The sequence below is a fragment of the Callithrix jacchus genome, chromosome 20, assembly GCF_049354715.1.
Source record: "Callithrix jacchus isolate 240 chromosome 20, calJac240_pri, whole genome shotgun sequence".
In the NCBI taxonomy this organism is placed as follows: Eukaryota; Metazoa; Chordata; class Mammalia; order Primates; family Cebidae; genus Callithrix; species Callithrix jacchus.
This window is the reverse complement of record NC_133521.1, coordinates 32,068,713-32,095,556: the sequence shown is the minus strand read 5'-3', so window position 1 is coordinate 32,095,556 and position 26,844 is coordinate 32,068,713. Positions and strand designations below refer to the sequence as shown.

Sequence of the window (26,844 nt, the reverse complement as noted above, 5' to 3'; positions counted from 1 at the left end):
TGTGGTGAGGGCTGAAGTGGAAGGAACTGGGCAAGAGCCCTGACTTGGTGGGGCCCATGGGTTATGGCCAGAGATTTCGATTTTATGCTGAGAACCAGGGGCAGCCATGGAGGGTTTTTTGTTTGTTTTTGTTTGTTTTTGTTTTTGAGATGGACCCTCATGCTGTCGCCCAGGCTGGAGGGCAGTGGCACAATCTTGGCTTACTGCAACATTCGCCTCCCAGGTTCAAGCAATTCTCCTGCCCCAGCCTCCTGAATAGCTGGGGTTACAGACAGGCACCAGAACGCCTGGCTAATTTTTGTGTTTTTGCTAGAGACGCGGTTTTACCATGTTGGCCATGATGGTCTCAGCCTCTTGACCTCGTGATCCTCCTGCCTTGGCCTCCCAAAGTGCTGGGATTACAGGCATGAGCCACTGCACCTTGTGATCTCCCCGCCTCAGCCTCCCAAAGTGCTGGGATTACAGGCATGAGCCACTGCGCCCGGATGCCACTGGGGAGTTTTAAGCAAAACACTAATGACTTTGCTCTACATTTGATCCAATAGCTCTGGCTGCCATGTGGAGGGCAGATTGTGCTTGGTTGGTAGGGGGCTTAGGTCAAGAGTGGAAGCAGGAGGAGAGCTAAGAGGCCATTGCTGTTGTCCAGGTGGCAGTCGAGGGTAGCCTGAATTGGTGAGAATTTGAAATTGTCGTGGACATGGAACCATAGAAATTGCTGCTGCACTGGATGCCAGCAGCAAGGGAAAGGAAGTTGAGGATGCCAAGGTTTTGGTCTGCGCAACTGGGTGATTTGATTTATGGAAAAGATTAATACTGGGATGGGGGCCCATGTTTGGGATAGAGCTATCAACATTCATTGGGGTCAGGTTTGAGGTGCCAAGGAAACATCAGTAGATTTCAAATAGTCATTGAATATATGAGTCTAGAGCTGAGCTGTCCAAGGTGGGAGCTACCAGCCATATTAGACAGCACAGATATAGAACATTTCCATCACTGGACAAAATCCTGCCGGGCGGCACTGGTCTAGACCTGTGGCCCAGTGCCACAGGTGTTTCTCTCAGGGATAATGGCACCTGATCTGGTGGTGCTGTCTAGAAAGCTGCTGTCCATGTGTCATTCACAAATGGCTCTTTCTTGCCCTCTCGGCTTGACCACACCAGAATGTGTATTCTGTGATGTCCCTTACCTGTGGCCATGTCAGGCAGGCAGTGACCTCCCAGAAAGACAATTCACCCTGTGGCCATTTAAGAAAGTCACTTCCTGGGGCTAAAGCATCATTTTGGTGATGAGTATAACACATAGAATAGAGGGTATACCCAACAGGCATCACCAGTTGTCATGAGTTCTAGGACTCAGTGTGTATACTTTGCTAATTTAAGAAATGTTCGATGGTGCCTGGGGCGGTGGCTCAAATCTGTAATCCCAACACTGGGAGGCAGAGGTGGGTGGGGGAGTTCAAGAGCAGCCTGGACAACATGGTGAAACCCCTATCTCTACTAAAAATACAGAACTCAGCTGGGCACGGCAGCGTGTGCTGTTATCACAGCTACTTCAGAGGCTGAGGCAGGAGAATCACTTGAACCTGGGAGGCGGAGGTTGCAGTAAGCTGAGATCGCACCACTGTACTCCAGCCTGGTGGCAGAGCGAGACTCTGTCTCAAAAAACAAACAAAAAGGAATGTGCGGTGGGACCAGGCATGGTGGCTTATGCCTGTGATCCCAGCACTGTGGGAGGCTGAGGTGGAAGGATCCCTTGAGGCCAGGAGTTTGAGACCAACCAGGCTGGGCAACATAGCATGACCCCATCTCTAAAAACACAAATGAATAGATTAGCCAGCCACTGTGGCATGTGCTTATACTCCTAACTACTCAGGAGGCTGAGGGGGAAGGATCACTTAAGCCCAGGAAATCAAGGCTGAGGCTGCAGTGAGCCATGATTGCACCGCTGCACTCCAGCCTGCTGACAAAGCGAGACCCTGTCTGTTACACACACACACACACACAGACACACACACACCCCAAAGAGTGAAAAAGAGGACATAGGCCTGAATCCAATGGACTTCTCTTCTAGAACATACCATGCCACCTGAGACAAGTCAGCCAATCTTTCTAAGCATAAACATCCTTAACTGCAGAGGGGAGGAGGTTGCATGGCCGGGCATGGGGAGGGAGACTTGCGTGAATCAGCAAAACAAAGCAAGGGTCATGAGACAGGGTGGTGGTGGTGTCGTTTGGGGTTTTTAAATAAGACAGTTCAGTGACTATTACTGTTTTTCACAGTATAATCATTTGCTATTTTATGAACAGTGGCAAGAACAACAATATTTTTCTTTCTTAAATTATCAGATTATGGCCAGGCGCAGTGGCTCACGCCTGTAATCCCAGCACTTTGGGAGGCTGAGATGGGCGGATCATGAGGTCAGGAGATCGAGACCATCCTGGCCAACATGATGAAATCCCGTCTCTACTCAAATACAAAAATTAGCTGGGCATGGTGGCACGTGCATGTAGTCCCAGCTTCTCAGGAGGCTGAGGCAGGAGAATTGCTTGAACCCGGAGGTGGAGGTTTCAGTGAGCCAAGATCGCACCACTGCCCTCCAGCCTGGCGACAGAGCTAGACTCTGTCTCCAAAAAATAATTATTATTATAACAGACATATTTAGAAATATTGTTTCTGGAATAATGGCATATGAGGTTGTTGGTAAATCAATAGTCTTGATTCTCCTTTTAAAAATAGCAAAATACAGGATAATTCCTAGATTGGAGTGTTGTAATAGACTGAAATCTGCTTTATTACACCACTTGGGTCAGTGAGGAGATAATATATTTTAGGTGCCGTATGCATATTTTCCTTGTGAATAGCACACCCTATAAACTTACCTAAAGTGGCTTGAGATCTAAGTCTTGAGAGATTATGGTCCAGAGTGATCTCGGCAAGTCTGCAAAAGGACACGTTTTAAGGAACTTATGTCCTGAGAGCTGTTGATGCTGCCCATTAGAGTTGAAACTCAGATCCTCTCATTTTACCCCTGCAGCGAGAGGCAGGATTTTGTAAGGAAGGACCCAGATGGGAAGCCTCCAAAAGTCCCTCTTGTTTACCCAGACCAAGCCCAGGCCATGCCCCCTCCAGCTGTGCTCCCAGCACAGAGATTTTCCCTGGGGGCCTCTCAAGATCCCTAAGTCAGGCATTCACTGGAAAAACCCACATGTCTCCTTGACTCAGAAAGTTTGCCCTAATCTGAGGTTAGAGGCTGGAGGGCTGAGGATCCCGGTGGCTGCCAACATTCAGTGGCAACATTTGGTTAAAAATGGAGTAAGTGGCTTGAAACTTTTCCAATGACCTGGGTTGCCTGCCCACCTGTGCTGGCTTCTGCATCTGGTGTTGAGGTTGCTGGCTGTGGCATCAGAGGGGGCTCATTTCATGAGTAGAAGCAATGCTGGGTCCATGGTGAACAGAGTCGAAGCCCCAGAGCTCCTCCTTCCATCCCTGGGCTGGAGAACTGGTCACAGCCCAAGCACGGGTTTCCTCCTTGTTTTCTTTTCTCCTTTCCTCTTGCTACCGTGAATACTGGGACAGTGACCTGCAGAGCCCATCGCTGTGCAATGACTGTGGGGAGGGCAAGGGGTGGGTGGGCTTCAGGGGTTCTGATGCTTGTCACTTGTCAGGTATGGTTTCTTAGGCCACCATAGGCATCCAGAGCTCAGCCCCTGGCCAGCCCTGACTCCTGGTTTGGATCTAGCAAGGCAGAGGGCAGTTTATTAAGGATGAGTGCACATGAATCCACTGCCTTCATTTCAGCCAAAAGCTTTTACCAAAAACAGCTAGCTCTGAGGGGAATGCTCCCTGGGGGGCCGCAGACATGGGCTTATTATCACTAAAGCTTCCTCCCCAAGAAAGACTCTTGCTGCAGATACAGATGCGGCTCTCACAGCCTTGGCACCATCATCTCCCTCTGGGGCCTGCCCTTTCCTAGCTGCCAGGGCCACATGCCACCCAGGCGTGCTGCGACACCTGGACCCCCCCACCTTTCTTTCCCCTGGGCCTGCACGGGGTAGGGGCAGCTGGACCAAGGGCCCAAGGAGACTGTCCCCTTTCAGAAAAAGGGTTTTCAGGCAAAACCCAGGCTGTGGGATAAAAGGCCATCTGTCCGTCCCTCGGTGCCCAGCCCCGGCTTTCCCGAACAACATGCCTTTATGCGGGCGCCCCCGCGCCCAGCCCCCGCCTGCCGCACACTGCCTCCTTTCACGCCGCCTCTATGGTGGACTTGTTTGTTTGTGGTGCAGAGCGCAGACTTTCTGTTGTTCTTCTCTGTTCTCTCCCCCGTGCGCCATCCAAGCAAACCCTCTCTTGGGAGGACAGGGTCTGGGACTCTGGAGGAAGCTGGGGGCTTGAGGACCTCCCAGGGAGTCCTCCAGGAGGGGAGAAAGGAGGGTGCATGAGGAACCTTCCCAGGGACAGCCCTGGTAGTGGGCTGCTGTCTGCTCCCCTGCCCCTCCAGCAGTCACTTAAGAGATCCTGAATAAGTCATTCGGGCTGTCTGTGCCTCAGTTTCGCCCATGTGTGGAATGCCTCCTGCCAGTCTCTCAGGCAAAGTCGCATCCGTCCCAATGAGATACCACCGCACGTGCGCCGTGGTCAAGGTGCTTGTGGTGGAGGTTGCAGGGCTGTCCCAGCTGCCAGCTGGGGGGTGGGGAGATGCAGAATAGAACAAGGTTTGCACTGAAGAGGGCGGCGATTTGCTTCACTGCCCCCACGCTCAGCATTTCCTTGTGGGGAAGCTGGGAAGTGACCTCTTAGGACCTAAAGAAGGGGAACAAGGCCACCCTGGCTGCAGATGGGCAGCAGTGGGCTAGGAGCAGACCTACTTAAGTGCCTATCTCCCGGGGGCCATCTGTGTGGGCTGCCTCTGGAGGCCGGGTGGTAAGGCTGTGCTGACAAGAGCCTGGTTTCTGCCGTGTCGCCAGCGTGGGGTGAGGGGTGGACTCCTGGCTCCACAGCTCCTCGGATGCCTCCCTCGGCTGTCCCCTCTCCTGGCTGGAGTCCCTCTCCTTTGGTGGTTGGTCTTGATCCAGGTGAAACTGATTCAGGCCTTGTTAAAGTTTTCCTAGGTTTCAGTAACAAACTGTCACAAACTGGGTGGTTGAACAACAGAAGTGTATCATCTCACAGCTCTGGAGGCGGGAAGTCTCAGATGAAGGTGTTGGCGGGGTTGGTTCCTTCTGAGGACGTTGAGGGACAGTGTGTTTCAGCCTCCCTCCGAGAAAGGGACCTTGGGAAACAGGCTCATTGCAGATGTAATGAGTTAACATGAGGTCATTACAGTGGGTCTCATAAGAGGAGTGATGTGGACACAGACACGTGCCGTGTGAAGATGGACGGAGAGATGGGAGTTGTACCTCTCCAGGCCAAGGATTGTCAAGAGCAGCTGGCAGAAATAAATTATTTATTTATTTATTTATTTATTCTTTTTTTTTTTTGGAGGTTTCAGTGGGACAGGAGAATCACAAGGAATCAGGTGTTCAGAGGATTGTATTGAGTAGAGGTGAGGAACTAGGATGTTGAAAAGTAAAAAAAGGAGAGAAGGAGAGGAAGAAAGAGGAAGAAAAAGAGGGAGAGAGAACAGGAATATTGCTTCATTCTAAAAATGGGTATTAATAATGGCTGATCAATATTTTGTGTATTTAAAATGGAGAACTCTAAATATTTATTGAGTTTACTTGTTCCAGATCTGAGTTGAAGTCCTGGATGTCCTTATTAATTTTCTGTCTCGTTGAGTCTAAATCTCGTTATGGGTCTTATGTATCTGGGTATTAAGATCTCTTATTGTTACATTGATCCTTTTACCACTGTATCTTTGTTGCTTTGAAATCTATTTTATCAAATGTGAGAATTGCAACTCCTGCTTTTTGTTTATTTATTTATTTTTGCTCTTCATTTGGTTGGTAAATTTTTCTCCAACCCTTTGTTTTGAGTCTTTGTGTATCTTTGGATACACCGTTAGGTTTTGGCTGTATCTTTTGATTGGGGGATTTAGTCGATTTAAATTTAGGGTTACTGCCATTTGATGTTAACTGGCTATTTTATCCATTCGTTGATGTAAATTCTTCTTTATGTTGATGCTCTTTACTTTTTGGTATATTTTTAGAAAGGCTCATACGGGTCGTTCCTTTCTATGTATAATGCTTCTTTCAGAAGTTCTTGTAAAGCAGGCCTGGTGGTAATAAAATCTCTGAGTACTTGCTTGTTCATAAAAGATTTTATTTTTCCTTCAATTGTGAAGCTTAGTTTGGCAGGATATGAGATTCTAGGCTGAAAGTTCTGTTCCTTAAGTATGTTGAATATTGGCCCCCACTCTCTTCTGGCTTGTAGGGTTTCCGCTGAGAGATCAGCTGTAAGTCTAATAGGCTTCCCTTTATGGGTAACCTGGCGTTTCTCTCTGGCTGCCCTTAGTATTTTCTCCTTTGTTTTGATCCTGGTGAATCTAACGATTATGTGCCTTGGGGTTGCTCTTCTTGAGGAATATCTTTGTGGTGTTCTCTGTATTACCTGGGGTTGAATAGTGTCCTGCTTTGCTAGATTGGGAAAATTTTCCTGGATAATATCCTGAAAAGTATTTTCCAGTTTGGATTCATTCTCTCCATCACATTCAGGTACACCAGTCAAACATAGATTGGGTCTTTTCACATGGTCCCATATTTCTTGGAGACTTTGCTCATTCCTTTTCATCCTTTTTTCTCTATTCTTGTCTTGTCATTTTATTTCATTAAGTTGGTCTTCGACCTCTGATATCCTTTCTTCTGCTGGATCATTCTGCTATTTAAACTTGTGCATATTTCACTAAGTTCTCATGTTGTATTTTTCAGCTCTGTTAGTTCATTTATATTCCTCTCTATATTGTCTATTCTTTTCAGCATTTCGTCAAACCTTTTTTCAAAGTTCTTAGTTTCTTTACATTGGGTTAGAACAAGTTCTTTTAATTCCCAGAAGTTTCTTATCATCCACCTTCTAAAGCCTACTTCAGATAATGGAACACAATCCTTTTCCATCAGGGCTTGTTCCGTTGCTGATGAGGAACTGCAATCCCCTGTAGAGGGAGAGGGGTTCTGATTTTGGGTATGCTCGGCCTTCTTAGGCTGGTTTTTTCCCTTTATTATAAATTTATCCATCTGTCGTCTTTACAATTACCGCCTTTCTAATTAGGTTTCTGAGTCGACGTCCAATTTATTGATTCCCAGTGCTGGGATTCAAGCAACCCACTGCGCCGGCCACAATAGCAGCGATAAGACTGATGGTGCTCTTCTGCCCGGGAATCTCTGGTCTGGCTTCCTTCTTGAGTCCGCAACAAGCGGCTCTGCCTTCCCAGAGCTCCAAACACCGGTCAGTAAGGGAACCAGTCCCGTTTACTCTGCATGAAGAGCTGCCGCGCCAAGGCACCGGCAAAACCGCTGCGCCGGCCACAAGAGTCACGCTGGCGACCCGTGGGGCTCCTCCACTAGAAATCTGCTGGTCCGTGAGCGATGAAAATTCGTCTGAAAGTGTGGCGTCCTCTCGTTCTCTGAGCTTTCACTGGGAGCTACAATCCCGAGCTGTTAGTGATCAGCCATCTTGGATCTCTCTCTGACAATTCTGTTTTTTATTTTCCTTCATTGGATCTTGCTTGGGGCTCAGGTCCCTCTGGCATGTGCCTGCCTCCAACCCCACCTGGGCCTTGGCACCACCAGCTCTGCAGCCTGAGCCATGTGGGTGCAGCCCAGGCTCCCCCCTGGAATTCCCTGTTCTGGCAATAGTCAGGGAGAACAAAGTCCCTGCTCTCGTCTGTCCTTCTCATCGTCTATCCTGCTCATCCTTCTCTGTGGACGGGGCATCCCGTGGAGCAGGAGGCCTACAGCTTGCCCAGGAGTTTAAAACTGGGCAGACCAGGGGCCATGTTTATATTCATACCTGTGGGTCTGGCCTACATCATTTGTTTTAAATGCAAGTCAAATTTTAAAATCTAGAGATTTTACATAAAAAATGTGTTTTTCCACCTTTTCATGGAAATTAGGGCCAGGCACAGTGGCTGATGCCTGTAATCCCAGCCCCTTAGGAAGCTAAATTATGGCTGGGCGTGGTGGCTCACCCCTGTAATCCAGCACTTTGGGATGTCGAGGAAAGGTGGATCATGAGGTTAGGAGTTCAAGACAAGAAAAGAGGAGAGGAGAGTAGAAATCAGAAGGTCTGACACCGCTTGGTCCCCATCCCCCTCTGACGTGGTCCTGAGTCAGGGCTGCCCTCTTAGAACACGTACGGCCCCTCCATTTCACTGCAGTCCGCTTCCTTCCCTGCGGCCTCCCTGATGTAAAGATGCAGTGACAAGTCAGGCACTGTGGCTCATGCCTGTAATCCCAAGGAGGCCAAGGTAGGCAGATCACCTAAGCTCAGGAGTTCAAGACCAGCCTGGACAACATGGCAAAACCCCATCTCTACTAAAAATACAAAAAATTAGCCGGGAATGTTAGTGCATGCCTGTAGTCCCACCACTCAGGAGGCTGAGGCAGGAGAATCGCTTGAACCAAGGAGGTGGAGGCTGCAGTGAGACGAGATGGAGCCACTGCATTCCAGCTGGGGCTACAGAGCAAGACTCTGTCTCAAAGAAAAATAAAATAAAATCCAGTGACAGTGACATCGATACTGTCCTTGTGGCTTGGGCTGACCAGAGAGAAAATAATGCTTGGTTATGAGCCAGGAATTGGCATGGTGCTGGGAGCTGTGAGGGTTGGGACTGCTGTCTCAAAGGCTTCTCTCTTGTGTGGGCTTGAACTGTGGCTGGAAGCATCTAAGGAGGTTGAAGTGCCCCCCCTGCCCTCCATTGCCCAGCACATCCAGTGGCTCTCGGCTGGGAATACACAATGCCTGCCAACCTCATATCCTTGGCAAAGTACCACGGCTGTTGCTTGCGCCCGACCTTCTCTCTCCAAGTAGACGTGGGCTGTGGAAGGCTCTCTTCCTGCCTGCCCTCCCCACACATTGGTGGCCTCTCCAGGCCTGGGCTCTCAGAATCTACCAGGCCACCCACCTGCTCACTAATGGATCACTCAGCAGGTACCAGCGGGCCAAGCCTGTGCTGGGGACTGGGGAGTAAACAGTGAGCAGGACTGAGTGGGGTCTCTAACAAGAGGAGCTTACGGGCTAGCTCAGGAGACAGTCAACAGGTAAATGCGGCATCAGGAGAGCCAGATGCCCCCTCGCCACTCAACAGCCCTGGGCCTGAACACATGAGTGTCTAGCTATCTCTCCTACCTGCCTTCCCAAGGCAGAGAGGCCAGGAGGGACCTCGATGAAGGTTTCCGTCCTCAGCACCAGGCTGTTGCCCTAGGACATTCTCGTCCCCCTAAGGGTACGAGAAAGCTGTCACCTGACAAAGATGTGTTCAACACCCCCATCAAGCCACACTCATCCACACTTGTGCCAGTCACTCCTATGAAAGCCATTGTTAGTGTAACTACAAAATTCTTCCCTTAGCAAATGCTGAAACCTACTCAATTCAGAGGCATCACCAGCCAGGCACGGTGGCTCAGACCAGTAATCCCAGAACTTTGGGAGGCTGAGGTGAGTAGATTGCTTGAGCTCAGGAGTGTGAGACCAGCCTGGAAAAGAGCAAGGTCCCATCTCTACAAAAATAAAAAATTCGCTGGACATGGTGGTGCACACCAATAGTCCCAGCTATTAGGGAGGCTGAGTTGGGAGGATCGCTTGAATATGGGAGTTTAAGAGCAACTGGAGCAACAGAGCAAGACCCCATCTCTTCAGAAAATTTTAAAATGAGCTGGGCATGGCAGTGAATACCATAATCCCAGCTTTTTGGGAGGCTGAGGTGTGAGAATTGCTTGAGCCTGGGAGGTTGAGGCTGCCGTGAGCCGAGATCAAGCCACTGCACTCCAGCCTGGGTGACAGAGTGAGATCCTGTCTCAAAAAAAAAAAGAAGAAAGAAAAAAAAAGACATTATCTAGAATAATTTCCAAATACTAGAAAAAAGAAGCCACACATATCGTCATCTGGGGCACTTTTTGGTTTTTAACGTGTTTAAAAACCACCCTTTGGCTTGCTTCTGGGACCAGGAGAGCCTTTTAAATCATGAATGTGGAAGTTTCCAAGAAACCTTTTCTAAAAACCTTTTAAAGCTGGGGTTGTACCCTAGTTCCTAGGAATGACCTTTACACACTTCTGATTCATGGATGGTGTTTGCCTGTGGAATTTAAGGGTGAGCTGGCTCAACTATAAAATCAACACTGGGCGGGAGTCTGAAAAAGGTGGCCCAGGTCAGCGTGTGTGGCCGCTCGTGGCGGGACTCAGTTCCTGGAGTCCTGGTGTCCCACAGGTGGGAAAGGGAGATCTTCTTCGGGAGGGTCTTTGTCTTGGATGTGTGGAGATAGAGTTTCTACACCTGGAATCTCACAACTATGCTTGAGAAAATGAATCAATGAACAAGGCACTGGATGACGTGTCCCTGTTCCTAGGAGCATTCCCACTACTGACACCTCGGGACACCTGCTCTGCTTTTCCTTGGAGTCCCCTCCCATGTTGGAGGTGTTTCCCGTCTTGTGATAAGAACCTGGGCTTCTGCCAGGGAGGGGTGTGGCCCCGATGAAGCCACCCAGAAAGCACCTTGCTCATTTGGTCAGTCTGAGGTTTATTTGCCAAGAGTGTTTCAGTCCTGACATTACCCCCTTGGGTGGCCCCAGGACCCTAGAGCAGAATCGGGAAGGAGAATAGGAAGAGGCCATGACTACTCCTTTCCCCTTTGCCCCTCATTTCCTCAGCCTCCCTAGAGAGGGTAGCCCCTCTTCCAGCCCTTGGCTGGCACTGGTCCATGATTCAGAGGAATTCTGGGGAAAGAATCCCTGGCCCCTCTGTGCTGGGGATGGAGCCACTCCATGCATGACCCGTCCCCTTCCCTTGGGCTCTCAGGAGCAGGACAGACGCTATGGAGCAGGGACTCCTCCACTTTCCTCACGTCACTCAGGATACTTCCAGTTGAATGAAAAAGCTTTCAAAATGCTGTTTCTGTTTTTAGCCAGCATCTCTCTAAGAAACTAGATTTTTGTGATTTTTGAAGTAGAACTTTAGAACCAGGACATAGTGAACATTTGATTTACTTCCTGTTACAGATAGATAACATAGCCCCACATCAACCACCCTGAGCCAAAAGAATGATTATGTACAATTAATCCTTGTAAAAACAGAATGATGTTGTGATTGTTCTGCATTAATACAAACAAAATTTATTTTGAGACGGAGTCTCGCTCTGTTGCCAGGCTGGAGTGCAGTGGCGTGATCTCAGCTCACTGCAATCTCCGACTCCCAGCCTCAAGTGATTCTTCTGCCTCAGCCTCCCAAGTAGCTGGGACTACAGGCTTATGCCACCACGCCCGGCTAATTTTTGTATTTTTGGTAGAGATGGGGTTTCAGCATATTGGTCAGGCTGGTCTTGAACTCCTAACCTCATGATTCGCCCACCTCAGCCTCCCAAAGTGCTGGGATTACAGGCATAAGCCACCAGGCTTGGCCAATAAATACTTTAAAATAGAGGCCAGACATGGTGGCTCACACCTATAATCATAGCACTTTGTTTTTTTTTTTTTTTAATTTTATTTTTTTAAAGAAGGGAAAAAAAAGAAAAAGAGGGGAAAAGGAATATTACTTCATTCCTAAAATGGGTTTCAATGATGGCCGATCAATATTTTGAGTGTTTAAAGTGGTTAATGCATATTTTATGTGTTTAAAATGGAGACCTCTATTGTGTTCATTTGTTCTGGCTCTGAGTTCAAGTCCTGGATATCGTTATCAATTTGTTGTCTCGTTGACTCTAAATCTCTTTATGTGTCTTATGTATCTGGGTGTTAAGATCTCTTATTGTTGCATTAATCCTTTTACCCTTGCATCCTTGTAGCTTTGAAATCTATTTTATTAAATGTGAGAATTGCAACTCCTGCTTTTTATTTATTTATTTTTGCTCTTCATTTGGTTGGTGAGTTTTTTTTCCATCCCCTTGTTTTGAGTCTTTGTATATCTTTAGATATATCGTTAGATTTTGTGGATAATATATATTTTGTATGTTTAAAATGGAGAGCTCTATTGAGTTTATTTGTTCTGGATCTTAGTTCCAGTCCTGGATATCGTTATCAATTTTCTGTCTCATTGAATCTAAATCTCATTATGGGTCTTATGTATCTGGGTGTTAAGATCTCTTATTATTACATTAATCCTTTTACCCTTGTATCCTTGTAGCTTTGAAATCTATTTTGTCAAATGTGAAAATTGCAACTCCTGCTTTTTATTTATTTATTTTTGCTCTCCATTTGGTTGGTACATTTTTTTTTCCAACCCTTTATTTTGAGTCTATGTATATCTTTGGATATACCGTTAGATTTTGTCTGTATCTTTTAATTGGGAGATTTGGTCAATTTAAATTTAGGGTTGCTGCCATTTGATATTAACTGGCTATTTTGTCCTTTCGTTTATAAAAATTCTTCTTTATGTTAATGCTCTTTACTTTTTGGTGTATTTTTAGAAAGGGTCATACTGGTTGTTCCTTTCTGCGTATAATGCTTCTTTTAGAAGTTCTTGTAGAGCAGGCCTGGTGGTAATAAAATCTCTGAGTACTTGCTTGTTCCTGAAAGATTTTATTTTTCCTTGAAATGTAAAGCTTAAATTGGCAGGATATGATATTCTGGGATGAAAGTTCTGTTGATTAAGTATATTGAATATTGGCCCCCACTCTCTTCTAGCTTGTAGGGTTTCCGTTGAGAGATCTGCTGTAAGCCTAACAGGCTTACCTTTATGGGTAACTTGATCTTTCTCTCTGGCTGCCCTTAATATTTTCTCCTTCGTTTCGATCTTGGTGAATCTAACGATTATGTGCCTTGGGGTTGGTCTTCTTGAGGAATATCTTTGTGGTGTTCTGTGTATTGCCTGGGGTTGAATAGTGTCCTGCTTTGCTAAATTAGGAAAATTTTCCTGGATAATGTCCTGGAGAGTATTTTCCAGCTTGAATTCATTCTCTCCGTCACATTCAGGTACACCAATCAAGCGTATATTAGGTCTTTTCACATAGTCCCATATTTCTTGGAGACTTTGCTCATTCCTTTTTATCCTTTTTTCTCTATTCTTGTCTTGTTGATTTGTTTCATTAAGTTGATCTTCGACCTCTGATACCCTTTCTTCTGCTTGATCCATTCGGCTGTTTAAGCTTGTACAAATTTCACTAAGTTCTCGTGTTGTATTTTTCAACTCCATAAGTTCATTTGTATTCCTCTCTATATTGTCTATTCTTTTCAACATTTCATCGAACCTTTTTTCCAAGTTCTTAGTTTCTTTACATTGGGTTAGAACAAGTTCCTTTAACTCCCAGAAGTTTCTTATCATCCACCTTTTAAAGCCTACTTCAAATAATGGAACACAGTCCTTTTCCATCAGGGCCTGTTCCGTTACTGATGAGTCCTTTTCCATCAGGGCTTGTTCGGTTGCTGATGAGTCCTTTTCCATCAGGGCTTGTTCTGTTGCTGATGAGTCCTTTTCCATCAGGGCTTGTTCGGTTGCTGATGAGTCCTTTTCCATCAGGGCTTGTTTCGTTGCTGATGGGTTCTGATTTTGAGTATACTCGGCCTTCTTAGGCTGTTTTTTTCCCTTCATTGTAGATGAACCTCCTTTCTAATTATTTTTCTGAGTCGACGTCCGACTTATTGATTCCCAGTGCTGGGATCCGAGCAACCCACTGTGGCGGCCTAAATAGCAGCGGTAAGACTGATGGTGCTCTTCTGCCCGGGAATCTCTGGTCTGGCTTCCCTCTTGAGTCCGCAACAAGCGGCTCTGACTTCCCAGAGCTCCAAACTCCGGTCAGTAGGGGAAGCAGTCCCGTTGGCTCTGCATGAAGAGCTGCTGCGCCTAGACGGCAAAACCGCTGCGGCGGCCACAAGAGTCGCGCTGGCGACCCGTGGGGCTCCTCCACTGGGAATCGGCTGATCGGTGAGTGACGAAAATTTTTCTAAAAGTGTGGCGTCGTCTCGTTCTCTGGGCTTTCACTGGGAGCTACAGTCCTGAGCTGTTAGTGGTCGGCCATCTTGGATCTTTCTTTTCAATCATAGCACTTTGGAAGGCAGAGGCAGGAAGATCACTTGAGCCCAGGAGTTCAAGACCAGACTGGGCAACATAGTGAGATCCCATCTCTATGTAAAGAAAAAAAATTAAAAATAATAAAACAGAACCTTTTTTTGTAATGTCATTATGAAGTTGCCGACTGCCTTCCTTGGAAAGAACTGCCTTTTATTCTGAAAACATGTATTTCCTATATATTCAATATTTTTAAAATTTCCTCTTGTTTATGAAATGTTGCTGATAGTAAATTAAAAAAAAAAAAAATTGAGACAGGGTCTCACTGTGTTGCCCAGGCTGGAGTGCAGTGGCACAATCATAGCTCACTGCAGCCTCAACTTCCTGGGCTCAAATGACCCTCCTTCAGCCTCCTGCGTAGCTGCCACCACATCTGGCTTTTTTTTTTTTTTTTTTTTTGATGGAGACAGAGTCTTGCTTTGTTGCTCAGGCAGGGTCTCAAACTCCTGGCCTTAAGCAATCTTCCCACCTCAGCCGCCCAAAGTGCTGGGATTGCAGGTGTCAGCTGCGGTGCCTGGCCTTGAAATATTTTTATTTGGCAAAATAAAATGCTGGCAATTTTGTATCAGTCTTACATACTTTTCGTTCTGCTCATGCCTGTCCTGTGTACTCGGCCAAAGGGCACTGAGAATTTGTGGTCTAGATTGTTGGAAGTTTTGTCCTTTTATTTGGGCACTGCCCTATCTAGCCCAGAGTGCGAGACGCCTGTTTTGTGTCCTGGCCCACCCCCTCAGGCAGGGAGCCGTATTTCCCCACCACGTGGCAGTGGGGGGGCGGGGGGAGGCAGACACACCCACTCCATTTGTTTCACACCTCCAAGGAGTGTGAGCCATGCAGAGCCTCAGGGCTTCGCCCCCCACAGCCAGGCCATCACACCACAGGAGTCTCAGGAGACCACCGCTGCTTGCAGAGACCCAGCATTGAAATGTGACCCGCTGGAGAAATGCAGGTGGAGCATCCAGCATTTGTAAGACCCATGCTAGGCACAGGGAGAAACCAAAAGAGAAATCCACAACAAGGTCCCTGCCTGTTGGAACCTATCACACCACTGGACAAAAAGAGATGATTATCCCAACATTCATAAACAACAGGAGGCAAAAAATTATAAATACCAACCAAGTAAAAATCAAAGATGGAAAATATGACTTTTTAAAAGTTGGAAAATAGACCAGATGCAGCCTGTAATCTCAGCATTTTGGGAGGCCAGGGCAGGTGAATTGCTTGAGTACAGGAGTTCAAAACCAGCCTGAGCAACATAGCAAAACCTAATCTCTACAAAAAATACAAAAATTAGCCTGGTGTGGTGGTGCGCGCCTGTAGTCCCAGCTACTCAGGAGGCCGAGGCAGGAGAATTGCTTGAACCCAGGAGGTGGAGGTTGCAGTGAGCTGAGATCGCACTGCTGCACTCCAGCCTGGATGACAGAGCAAGACTCTGTCTCAAAAAAAAAAAAGAAGATTATGGTGGTAAAGAGAATATTCTGGGGTGGCACTGCTGGCTCAACCTCTCACTAGCTGTGGGACTGCCCCATGGGCTGGTCCCTTTATCTGTCGAATGGGAATAATCAGTGACCCTACTTCATGCGGTTGTTAGGAAGGTTAGAGGGCTGAGCAAATAATAAACACTCATGAAATGCCAACTTTTGTCCTCGTTCTGGACAAGGTGACATTTAAGAAGGAAAATGTAAGGCATGCTTAGAAAATAATGAGTCATTCCTTCTGGCTAGAAAGAAGAAATAAGGTTAATCCAAGTGCATTACACGAGAGGAGCTTAGAAATCTAGGGAAAAAACTGTAAACATACGGAAGGCAAAGATAAGCTGGTGTGCAGAGGCCAACCCCATACTGGCTTTCAGGAAGGATGTGGCCGAGGTGACAGGAGGGCCTTTGGTCAATGTGTGGGAAGCTGGAAACACTCTTCTGGGGACAAGGAGCAAGGCCAATGTTAGAGAGAGGGGGACGCTGGGGAGTCTTGGGAGCTGCTGCTTCTGCTGCATTGTGGATGCTCAGATGTGTGTGTCAGTGAATGAGTGGATGTGAACAGTGGATATGGGTGAGAACCTTGGGAGGGAAGGATTGGGTCACAATGATACTGCACCAGGACAGCAGCTCCTGCAGACCCCTGGAAATTCCCCTTCCTAATCTCATTTCCCAGGCTTTCCTGGTTTTCCACTGCCTCCTGCTCTCCCATCCAGCATCCCAGTCTCCATTACACGTCTTCTGGGGCACTCCAGGGAACAGGCCCAGATCACCTTCGAGACCTTGCCTGCCAACAGCAGCAGTCCATAAAGAAAGCATCCAGTCCGGGCGTGGTGGCTCACACCTGTAATCCCACCACTTTGGGAGGCTGAGGCGGGCAGATCATTTGAGCTCAGGAGTTCAAGACCAGCCTGGGCAACACAGCAAAACCCTGTCTCAAAAAAAAAGAAAAAAATACAAAAATTAGCCTGACATGGTGACACATGGTGACTCTAGTACCAGCTACTCAGGAGGCTGAGGTGGGAGGTTCATGAGCCTAGGAGGTCAAGGCTGCAGTGAACCAAGATCATGCCACTGCACTCCAGCCTGAGTGATAGAGTGATACTGTCTCAAAAAAAAAAAAGCATCCAGTGGCCATAGGCTGCGTGAATGAGCTACGTAGTGTGGTTGCCAAAAGGACTGATGGCTGCTCAGTTGCCATGATTAGGAACAGAATGTTCTGGAAGACAGAGACACAAACCCTGCAGGGTTCTATGTTGGTCCCATCACACCTTGCCTGGGCGAGGAACATGCCCAGGAACAGCATGTTCCTGGCATGGAGTCTCGAGGAACAGCGTGCTTTGAGACTCCATTGTGTCCTAAGAGAGTCCTAGGGAAAACAAACGGCAGGGACTGGGAGTAGGGGCTGTTGTCAAATATTTACAGGCCCATCAGGTGAAAGAGAAGAGGCCCATGTAACCCTAGAAGGAGCGGGAGTGACGCATGGAAGGCTGGAGGCAGCTGGCTGAACATGAAGGGGCTTTTCCAAGGACTGCTAGCGGGAGTTGGATACATGAGGGCTTTGCATTCAGAGCGATAGAAGATGAGTCAGACACCCTCTCTTCTGCTTCCAGTGGTGGTTTAGGTGGATGTACCCAAAACAGATCTGTGTCTACCACCCTCAGACATCTGAAAAGTGTGGCATAAACAAAAACATTAATAGTACTAGGCATGGTAAGCCCTTCCCTGCTAAGATGAGCCTTGAGTTTTGCTAGGAGAGGCAGATGGGGTTGCAGTGAGTGGGATTGTGGGTACAGAGGAGTCAGCTGCCCTACTTAAGGAAGCACTTGAGTGACCTGGAGAAAGCCACCAGGAAGAAGGAAGTCAGTGGCTCGCTGGGGCAGGGTGGTGGTGTGGGGAGGGCACACCCTGGGGTATTTTGATGTTAGACGGAATTGGAAGGATTGTTGAGCTGCTGTCATGGGAATCGGAAGGACATTTATATTGGCTATTTGGGGTATTTCCTTTGATGTGCTGTAAAATCCACTTTTCTTTGTCCTCAAGAGAGCATGAGATATTTATACACATGCACACACACACATACACACACACATATATTTTTTAAATCAGATGTTGGCCCAGCATGGTGGCTCACCCAGCACTTTGGGAGGCAAAGGTGGGTGGATGACCTGAGGTCAAGACCAATCTGGGCAATATGGCAAAACTCCAACTCAATTAAAAATACAAAAACTAGCTGGGCGTGGTCGTGTGCACCTGCAGTCCCAGCTACTTGGGAGGCTCAGGTGGGAGGATGGCTTAGGCCCAGGAGACAGAGGTAGCTGTGGACCACTGCACTCAAGCCTGAGTGACAGAGCAAGAGCCTGTCTCAAAAAATAAACAAAAAAATGTCAGGGATTAGCTTGGTGATACAGACTAAATATGCTAAGACACAAACCAAGACAGGACCACAAAAGCCGACTTTTACTTGGGTTGCATGTGGGTTTTCCCAAAAAATGCCAAAACAGTCACTGTCACCATCAGGTTCTCTTGGGTCCATTTGGAAATGAAATGTACAAGTCATGACCGTAGCCTCTTGGCAACTTGCCAATGCCCAGCCTCCCAGCTCCTGTCCATGGTCACCAGCACCATGGTTTCCTTCAGTCACAAGGACACAGAGCCGGCAAGCACTCTCTCCGCCCTCCTATGGGGTGACATGGGTTTCACTTACGTGCCAGCCTGCTCGCTCTGGCCTCACCCTGCATGACGTCAGAGCTGGCTGGGGCTGTGTGTTTTTCCTAGCACATCCCATTTCTCTCTGACCTTACCTCTTTGCATGTTCGATTTAACCTTGAGTCCACTTGGGCACTGCTCTGCCAATCCCACCCCCTGTGTGGCTGCTGACTGACTGGCACCGGGCATTGCTGCAAGGACAGCCCCCCTCTCCCCCTGCTGCCTTTCTTTCTTGTGGGTATGTGGCCCTAGAAGCCACAGCCTATGACTCACCAGTGTGGACCCTTGAGCCCCATCAGGTGCCCTGGGCACTACCCTGGGACTCCCTTTGCCAGGTCCCTGCCAGGGACCTGAAGGAGGACTGGCAGGGACTCATTTTCTGGGGGGTTCCCACTAAGCACGCTCCCTTCCCTGCAGCTCTCCACTGGCTCACTTCCTCTCCTAGATCTTTCTGCCTCTTTTGTTTATGCAGAAAATAATAATTATTATTATTATTATTCGAAATGGAGTCTCACTCTGTCACCCAGGCTGGAGTGCAATGGTGCAATCTCAGCTCATTGCAACCTCTGCCTCCCAGGTTCAAGCGATTCTCCTGCCTCAGCCTCCTGAGTAGCTGGGATTACAGGTGTGTGCCACCATGCCTGGTAGTGCCCAGGGCACCTTGTATTTTTAGTAGAGATGGGGTTTCACCATGTTAGCCAGGCTGGTCTCAAACTCCTGACCTCAGGTAATCCACCCGCCTCAGGCTCCCAAAGTGCTGGGATTACAGACATGAACCACCACACCCAGCCAGAAATTAATTTTTAAGGGAGACGTAAAATACAGAGAATAACAAGGCCCACATCAGGGTCTCTCTGTTTTCAGAAGTACCCAGTGTCCTTGATCTCCACCATCCTGCCCCACCCAGGGAGCTCTCACCACTCCTGGCTACCTCTTCCCGGGGGAACTTGGGGCTCTGTCCTCTACCCCCACCCGCTGTATATAATCCTCTTGTATCTTCTCTTTCTAGGGCTCTATGGAGAATGAGGCTGTAGCCTTTGAGGAAACTCAGAAGACAGATCCTGCTATGGAAGCACGGTTCAAAGTTGTGGATTCTGACAAGGTACTTGGCATAGGACAGAGTTGGGTGATAACTGGGGCTGGGGAGGGGAAGGAGAGGGAGAGGGTGTGTGGAGCCAAAGGTGGGGGTGGGCATGATGTGTGCCCAGAAGAGAAAGGGAAGGGGAGGCAGGTATACACAATGCACAGGCAGGACCTGGGGTAGCAAACTCAGGCAGGGGCATGAGGGTGCCTCATTGGCGGAAAGTTCAGAAAAATAGCAGACAAGGTCTCAGCATGGTGCCAGATCCCAGAGACCCCTGGAGAAGAAGAACTCTCCCACCAGGACCCCTGAAGCTGAGAAGGGGCCATGATGGGGTTGGCAGGCCCAGACATGCCCACTTGGACCAGGGTGCAAGGTAGACCTGCCCCTAGCACCTGCGATCATCTGGAAGGGTCACTGGCCAGTGCAGTGCACAGGAGCCTGATGAGTGCAGGCAGGAGACAGCACTGAAGCCATCCTCCGGGTTCGGGAGGAGCCAGAGGTACCTGCAGTCTTAGAATAAATCTCTTTTGGCTTCCATAGGCCAGCACCTTGCTGTGGCTGAGCAGACCCCATAGACCGTGAGGTGAGCCCAGGAGGAGCTAGGCGGTCACGGCAGAAAAGGAGTGTTACTCAGTAGCAGGGAAGAAGCAGCGTTGCCTGGGGTGACCTGGAGGGAACCGGCCATGGTGCCGTTTTATTCCGGCTTAGGAACAGACACAAATATGCATGTCCATAAACCCCTACCCTGCATGCCCTTTGCCTAGGCCGGACCTCAAAGGCACAGAAACAAATGGGACAGGCCCCTCCTTGCAGGAGCCCACAGCCTGGTGGAAGGGACAGTAACCTCTCCCCACCACAGCCATAAACAGTTATTACCTCAGGAGGCGGGATAGGGCTCGTGCCCAAGGAACACAGGCAAGCAGAGTGGGGGCGGGGATCCCACAAAGCTGACCGTCTGCTGGGCCCCCTTGGCCCTGACCCCAGGAACACAGAGATGCCACCTGTCACATGAGATCATGACTGCCTCATCCGCCCACCACACAGACGCCTTGGGGATCCATCCAGAGGTGGAGAAAAGTTATTCTGTGCCGTGTCCTTTCCCAAGAGGAGCAAAAGGCAGAGGAAGACGGAGGCCAGCCCGAGGAAAGGCCACCTGGCAGGCCGGGACGTGGTTTCCAAGCCCCAACCCCTAGCTTGGGCCCTCAGCACTGGCAGGGTCGGGACTTGAGCCTGAAACGGGGAATTCGGAGAGGAACAGAGAGGGTTTGGGAAATGATGAGAGGACCAGAGGGTGAGCTACAGCATGTCCCAGCTCAGGCGCGAGTGGCCAAAGGGTGGTATCAGAAGAAGCTGCAGAGAGAGGCCCTTGGGGCAGCATCCGAGAGCGTGGCTTAGGGCTTGAATTCTGCAAAGAGCTGGCCAGGACTGAACAAATGTGGCAGCCATCAGGGTGGAGTGGCTGACCCCCCCTCCTCCCCCCTCCCCGGGCAGTCACTGCAGGAGGGAAGGGGAGGATTAACCCGGGCTGGGCCACTGTAACCTGTGCTGCCACCAAGACCGCACCCAAGGGGAAGAGGGGCCCCTCCTCCCCCACGGCCTGCTCCCTGCTTGGCTCTGGGCCAGCCATCCAGGCAGCTTGACTCACCTCCCCGCCTCTCTTTCATTCTCTCTCCACACACTTTCTTCCTCCCCTTCCTTCTGTGTCCTTGTGCCGCCACGGAAGGGCGTGGACTGGGCTGCAGGAGGATGCGGAGGCCACTCTGGACGGAGCTCCCACCTACCTGGGTGTGCATAGGAACTGCCCTTAGCACCCCAGAAAATCAGCACAGCGAGCGGGGCTTCCTGGAGGGTGGAGGGTGCTTTTTTGCTTTTTTTTTCTTTTCACTTTTGACTTTCCAAAAAAGGGAGCGGCCCCTGTCTCGTTGACTTCATGGGCGATTCCACTCCGTTAGCGGGAACAGAGATGCTGGGGTGCCAGCACTCCAGCCTGAGCCCTCCATCTGCTGCCAACCCAGGCAGGGAGCTGGGGTGGGTCTTTTGGTTTAGTTCATGGAGGAGCTGGGAGAGAGGCTACAAAGGTGGCAGCTCTGTCTCAGCCGAGGGTCCCAGGCCTGGGTGGGTTTGCACACCTGCCCCCGGGGCCTGAGGGCTTGGAGTTAACCCTTCTGGCTTTGCGTCTAAGCTCAGTGCTGTGGGTGCTGCTGAGACTGGAGTCCTGTGCTCCCAGGGCCCCGTTTCTCAGCTCTAGAAGCTGGGGACACAGAGTGGGCCATGCTAGGAAGAGTGAGGGGACACCGTGCTGGGCCGGGAGAGCTGGGGCAGAGGTAGAAGGATCTGGAAAGACAGCGAGAACGGCTGAGACGCAAACCCTGGTGCCCCGCCCTGCTCAGACGTGAGGGATGGTCTGACTCTCAGGCTCTGGATGGAATTTTACCAGAACAGTTTCTAAATCATCCCTTCCGTGGCCCAGCCAGGCAGGACCCAGGCTTCCTTATGGGACGACAAACCAGGCTGTGGGTTCTCACCTTCCACATCCCTCCCTGTTTCTGGAACACAACCAAGTGACGTGGCCAGAGCTGCCCACCACCCTCAGCTCCTGGACATACCTGTCGCCTCGGTCCCGCAGCCTCTTTTGCCACTTCACCATGTCCTTTTCAGAGCCCTCCCTTGGGAGCCCTCTCCACCCTTCCCTCGCTGGGGACCAGCCTCCCTCTGGGGGAGTGGAGAGATCGGGTGTGATTTGAGGGGGTTGCAGAAGTTCCCTGCCCAGATACTCAGCAGCGGAGTTAGCCCTGAATTCATACCTCTTGTACTAAGCCCTCACCGTGTGCCAGCTCCTTTAAATGTATTATCTGTTATCTGGTTTAATCCTGCTGACAACAGGGATAAGGATTATAATTATCCTGATTTAACTGATGTGGAAGAGCTTAAATCTCCCGCCCAAAGTCACTTCTGGGCACACCTGCAGCCCAGATGCAGCCCTCTGCCCTCCAGGGGTCCTAGAACCCTTCCACCCTGACAGCTGACCATGAATAAGACCCTGAGGCCCATGACTAGGAGAGGGGTTGGTGGAGGGAGGGAGGAGGCTGAGCAGATACCATTAGTGTCTTGCAAGCCAGCCACATCCTCTTCCCCATCCTTCCTCCAGCTAAGCCGTTGCTGGCATAACCGGCTCCCTTCCAACTCCCTGGGGCCAGTCAATGGGTGTGATCACCCTCTTCCCTCGAGAGACAGATAGACCCATCCAACAGGCCTGTCAGCAGTCAGCTCCCCAAACTCCTTGTCCCACCCCCTGCCCAACATAACACATACCACCCTGACACCAGGGTCCTCAGGGCCTGGCAAGCTGTTGATGTTGGCCATAGTGTTTATCATTTAGGACCTCCAGATAGCCACTGAGGACGCAGGAAAATAGCATCTGGATCAGCAAAGCAGGCAGGTGGATTGGGCACTGCCCTCTGCTTCCACAGGTCTTAGAGGACACCCTGGGAGAAGAGTGGGCAGGGAAGGCTAGGAGGCAAGAGATGCCACACAGCGTTCCAGTGATGGAGAAGGCCATTCCCTCCATCTTTTTAATTTTTTAGAGACAAGGTCTCACTCTGTCACCCGGGTTGGAGTATGGTGGCAAGATTATAGCTCACTGCAGCTTCAACTTTCCAGGCTCAAGCCATCCTCCCACCTCAGCTTCCTAAGTAGCTGGGACTACAGGTGCATACCACCATGCCTGGCTAATTTTCTTAAAATTTTTTGTAGAGATAGGGTCCTGCTCTGTTGCCCAGGCTGGTCTCAAACTCCCGGCCTCAGTGATCCTTCCACCTTGGCCTCCCGAGGTGCCGGGATCGCAGCCCTGCGTCTTATGGTTAGTGGTATTATCTGCAGGATCTGGTAGGGTGTACTAAGGGATATCAGAAAGCATGCTGCAGGGAAAGATCGCCCTACCTGGCTTTGGGGCGGGGCCCCTGGGCAGGCCCCTTTTGCTGGCCTTCAGCCCTGAGGGCGGAGGTCATGCCTGCGTTCTGCCAATGCTCAAGCTGTCTTTCCTCTCTCCCTGTGTCTCTGGCATCTTTGCTCCCTATCCACTCTCAGCTGCCTAAATCCTAGTGGGATGAGTCTGAGGCCACCTCCCTGACCTCACATCCCCTGGGTGACAGGAGGGTCATAGGCCTCAGGGGGAGGAGGCAAGTGATCCAGAGCCGCCTCTGTGGACTTAAGCTCATCCCAGTTAGACTGTGCAAGACTTTGCAGCCAGTGCGGCAAAGCCACCAGGAGCCCCACCTCACTGTTCCCACTGACGCCATCGAGCTTCCTCACAGCCTCTATGCTGGGAAGTCACAGCTGTGGGGGTCTGATCTGGCTGCCAGGAGGCCTCCTGGCTGAGCCTGCGCTGTGAACGGGGCACTCAGTCCAGACCGTGCCGCAGTGCGGGGCCGAACATCTGACCCTGCCTTCTCATCTGTCAAAGGAGGTCATCATCGGCCCCACCTTGCAGAATTAAGGCTCACGAAGGGAAGGATAGGGGATGTGAGGCCTAAGCCCAGCTGGCCGGTGACCAGGGTGCAGACAACAGGCCCCGATTCTATCGGGGCTCCTCAGCCCACTCCACGCCCTCGGCCCAACTGCCTGAGAGCACATCCTCGGCCTCTCTGCTCAGAAAGCTGCCCTGGAGCCATGTGACCTGGGTTTGGGGGGACATTTCTTTAAACAATTGCCTTAGCTCGTGGCTGACACCAAGCAGCTACCCCACCCTCTCCCCCTACCCTCACCACATTTGTCACTCTGGGGAAAAGCAGATTCTGGGCCCACCATTCCCCAAGAAAGTGTCCCATGACACCTGGCTCTGTGCTGCACAGGAGTGTGGGGTCCTGGGGAGGAGGAGGAGGAAAGCAGGGAAGGCCCCCTCCTACCCAGGCACCACACCCTTCCACCCACCCTCTGGGCAGCCGGCTGCCCTTTCACCCTGCCCCTGCTGCTGCGAGCCACATTCCTGGCATAGCCTGGGAGAGGCCCTCCCCTTCTCTCTAAGGCAGGGACAGAGCAGGCTGGGGGAGGGAGCATGGACCCCACAGAGTCAGCACAAGGTGCTTCGGCCAAATCCAGTCTGCCTTGCATCTGCTTCCTGGGCCCTGGGCCCTGGGCTCTGGCCCCTTGGTCAGATCTTTGAATCACCAAAAAATCCCCCACCCCAATGAGCCGCTCATTCCAGAGCAGTTTCAGGCATAACCGTGCTCTCACCCACGCAGGCCAGCTTTCTCTGGGCAGCCCAGAGTGCTGGAGGTGCCTCTCTAGCCTCGGGTTCCACTGCTGTAAAAGGGGACTTGTTACTATAGGGGGAACTGTGGGATCCCCCAGATGGGGGAACTGGAGGCATCCTCAGTGGCCTGATCTCCCCTTCTCCCCAGCCCCAGCCACATACAGTGGCCACATATCTGTGCCCATGCCTTCCCTCTGTCCCCCAAGCCTTGGGAAGTAAAGGGTAGATGGGGCCAGGACCAGGATCAAGCCGGGAGGAAGAGAGCCATCAGTGTAGGAGTGGGAGAGGAGTCTTTGGTCAGCTAGAAGAGGGTGGTGGAAGGGCATGGTGCCCGGGGAGGAAGGGGCCTTCTCTGCTTTCCTCCTCCTCCTCTCCAGGACCCCTCCTCCCAGGCAGCACAGAGCCAGGTGGCATAGGACACTTTCTTGGGGAATGGTGTGCCCAGAATCTGTTTCTCCTCATGGTGGCAAATGTGTCAAGTGGGGACAGGTTGGGGGGCGGGGTAGCTGCTCCATGTCAGCCGTGCTGCCCACCCCCATGGCAATGAGCTAAGGTCAGGTAGAGCAAGAATCAAAACATGTCTTGCGTCACTTCCCCTCTCATTGGATCCCAAGCTGTCATCTTCTGCTGACCTCCCTTCTCAAAACCAGGTGACGCCAGCTGTCATGTTGGAATCGCCAGCTGAACCTTTCTCCTTCCATACTCAGGACCAGAGACAATTAAGAAAGGGCACCCTGTCAGTGCATGCACCACCTAAATCAAGGGCAAGTGCACAGGGTGCCAGTCCCAGCTCTTGGGAAACTGTGTGGAGGCTGCTACAAGCTGGGAGGAGGGGGAGTGAGGTTCCCACTTCAGGCCCAACCAATCCTATCTCGAGAGTCACTTGACCTCTCGGGCCTCAGTATCCTCATCTGTAAACTAGGTCAGGGGTTGGCAGGCCTGAATTTCTGTGCTCATCTGGAAGGCTCACGGGGTTTTCCCTGGAATAGCAGGACTGAGGCCCCAGCCATAGAACTATAGGTGTTGGCCTTCGATGACTCAAGGGGGTGTTCACAGGAGAGAGAGCGAGGCCTCTGTGGGATTCTCCAGGGTGGTCCTTCAGCCCCAGAGTGAAGTGGCCTTCCCTGGGCATCCAGGAGGGCTTCCTTGTGGAGAGGCAGCACAGGCTAGGCAAGAGCTCGGGTGTGAGGCCCTCCATGGCGCCAGGCAGGCCAGCGGCAGCTTGGGACTGACTCTCGGGCACAAGTCCACCATGTGTACAAGTGGCAGTGCTTGTGGGTCTACCCAGGGAGTGGCTGAAATCAGGTCAATCAAATGACATGACACGGCAGACCCCTATGCAGGGGCTCTGTTCCCACTGCACCTGGAAACACTTCTTCCACAGTCTAGCTCCAGTTTCCACAACAGCAACGTCCTTTTGTTCAGTTTCCTGCACAACCAGGTGTGAGAGCTAAGCGGAAGTTTCTGCTTGTAACTTCCCTAGACGTTTATTCTTGTGGCTCAACTGAATTCAACGTATGAATCCTATGCCATTTTTGGCTGGGTACAGTGGCTCACACCTGTAATCCCAGCACTTTGGGAGGCCGAGGTGAGATCACCTGAGACCAGGAGTTTGAGACCAGCCTGGCCAACATGGTGAAATCTCATCTCTACTAAAAATACAAAAAAAAAAAATTAGCCAGGCATGGTGGTGCATGCCTGTAGTCTCAGCTACTCAGGAGGCTGTGGCAGGAGAACAACATCAACCAGGGAAGCAGAAGTTGCAGTGAGCTGAGATTGCACCACTGCACTCCAGCCTGGGCGACAAAGTGAGACTCAATCTCAAAAAAAAAAGAAAAAAGAAAAAGAATCCTATGCCATTTTCTACTTCCTTCACAAAATAAAGACAAAATGGATCAATAGATTAAAATCTGCCGAAACCTCTGCTAAGCTGAGGGAGGGGCCTACCTGGCTGCAACCCTGTGCTATAGCTGGAAAAGTTCACGTTCAAGTAGCTCAGTCTCTGTGAAGTGCGCAAGTGAATCAGAGGATAGCGATGTCTATCATGTACAGCATCCAAAAGTGAGACAGAAAAACCAGGGGGGCTGGTCAGGCGCAGTGGCTCATGCTCATAAGCCCAGTGCTTTGGGAGGCTGAGGCAGGAGGATCACTTGAGCCCAGGAGTTCAAGACCAGCCT

General features: G+C 50.3%; 1 protein-coding gene across 1 annotated transcript in view; it reads left to right on the top strand.

Annotated features, from left to right (window-relative positions):
* FA2H (fatty acid 2-hydroxylase) overlaps positions 1-26,844 on the top strand; it is a 67,683-nt gene that overhangs the window by 21,283 nt on the left and 19,556 nt on the right. Inside the window, exon 2 of the mRNA XM_003735325.6 lies at positions 19,342-19,434. Within this exon, the coding sequence (XP_003735373.1) occupies positions 19,342-19,434 (93 nt within the window). The remainder of the gene's footprint in view (positions 1-19,341; positions 19,435-26,844) is intronic.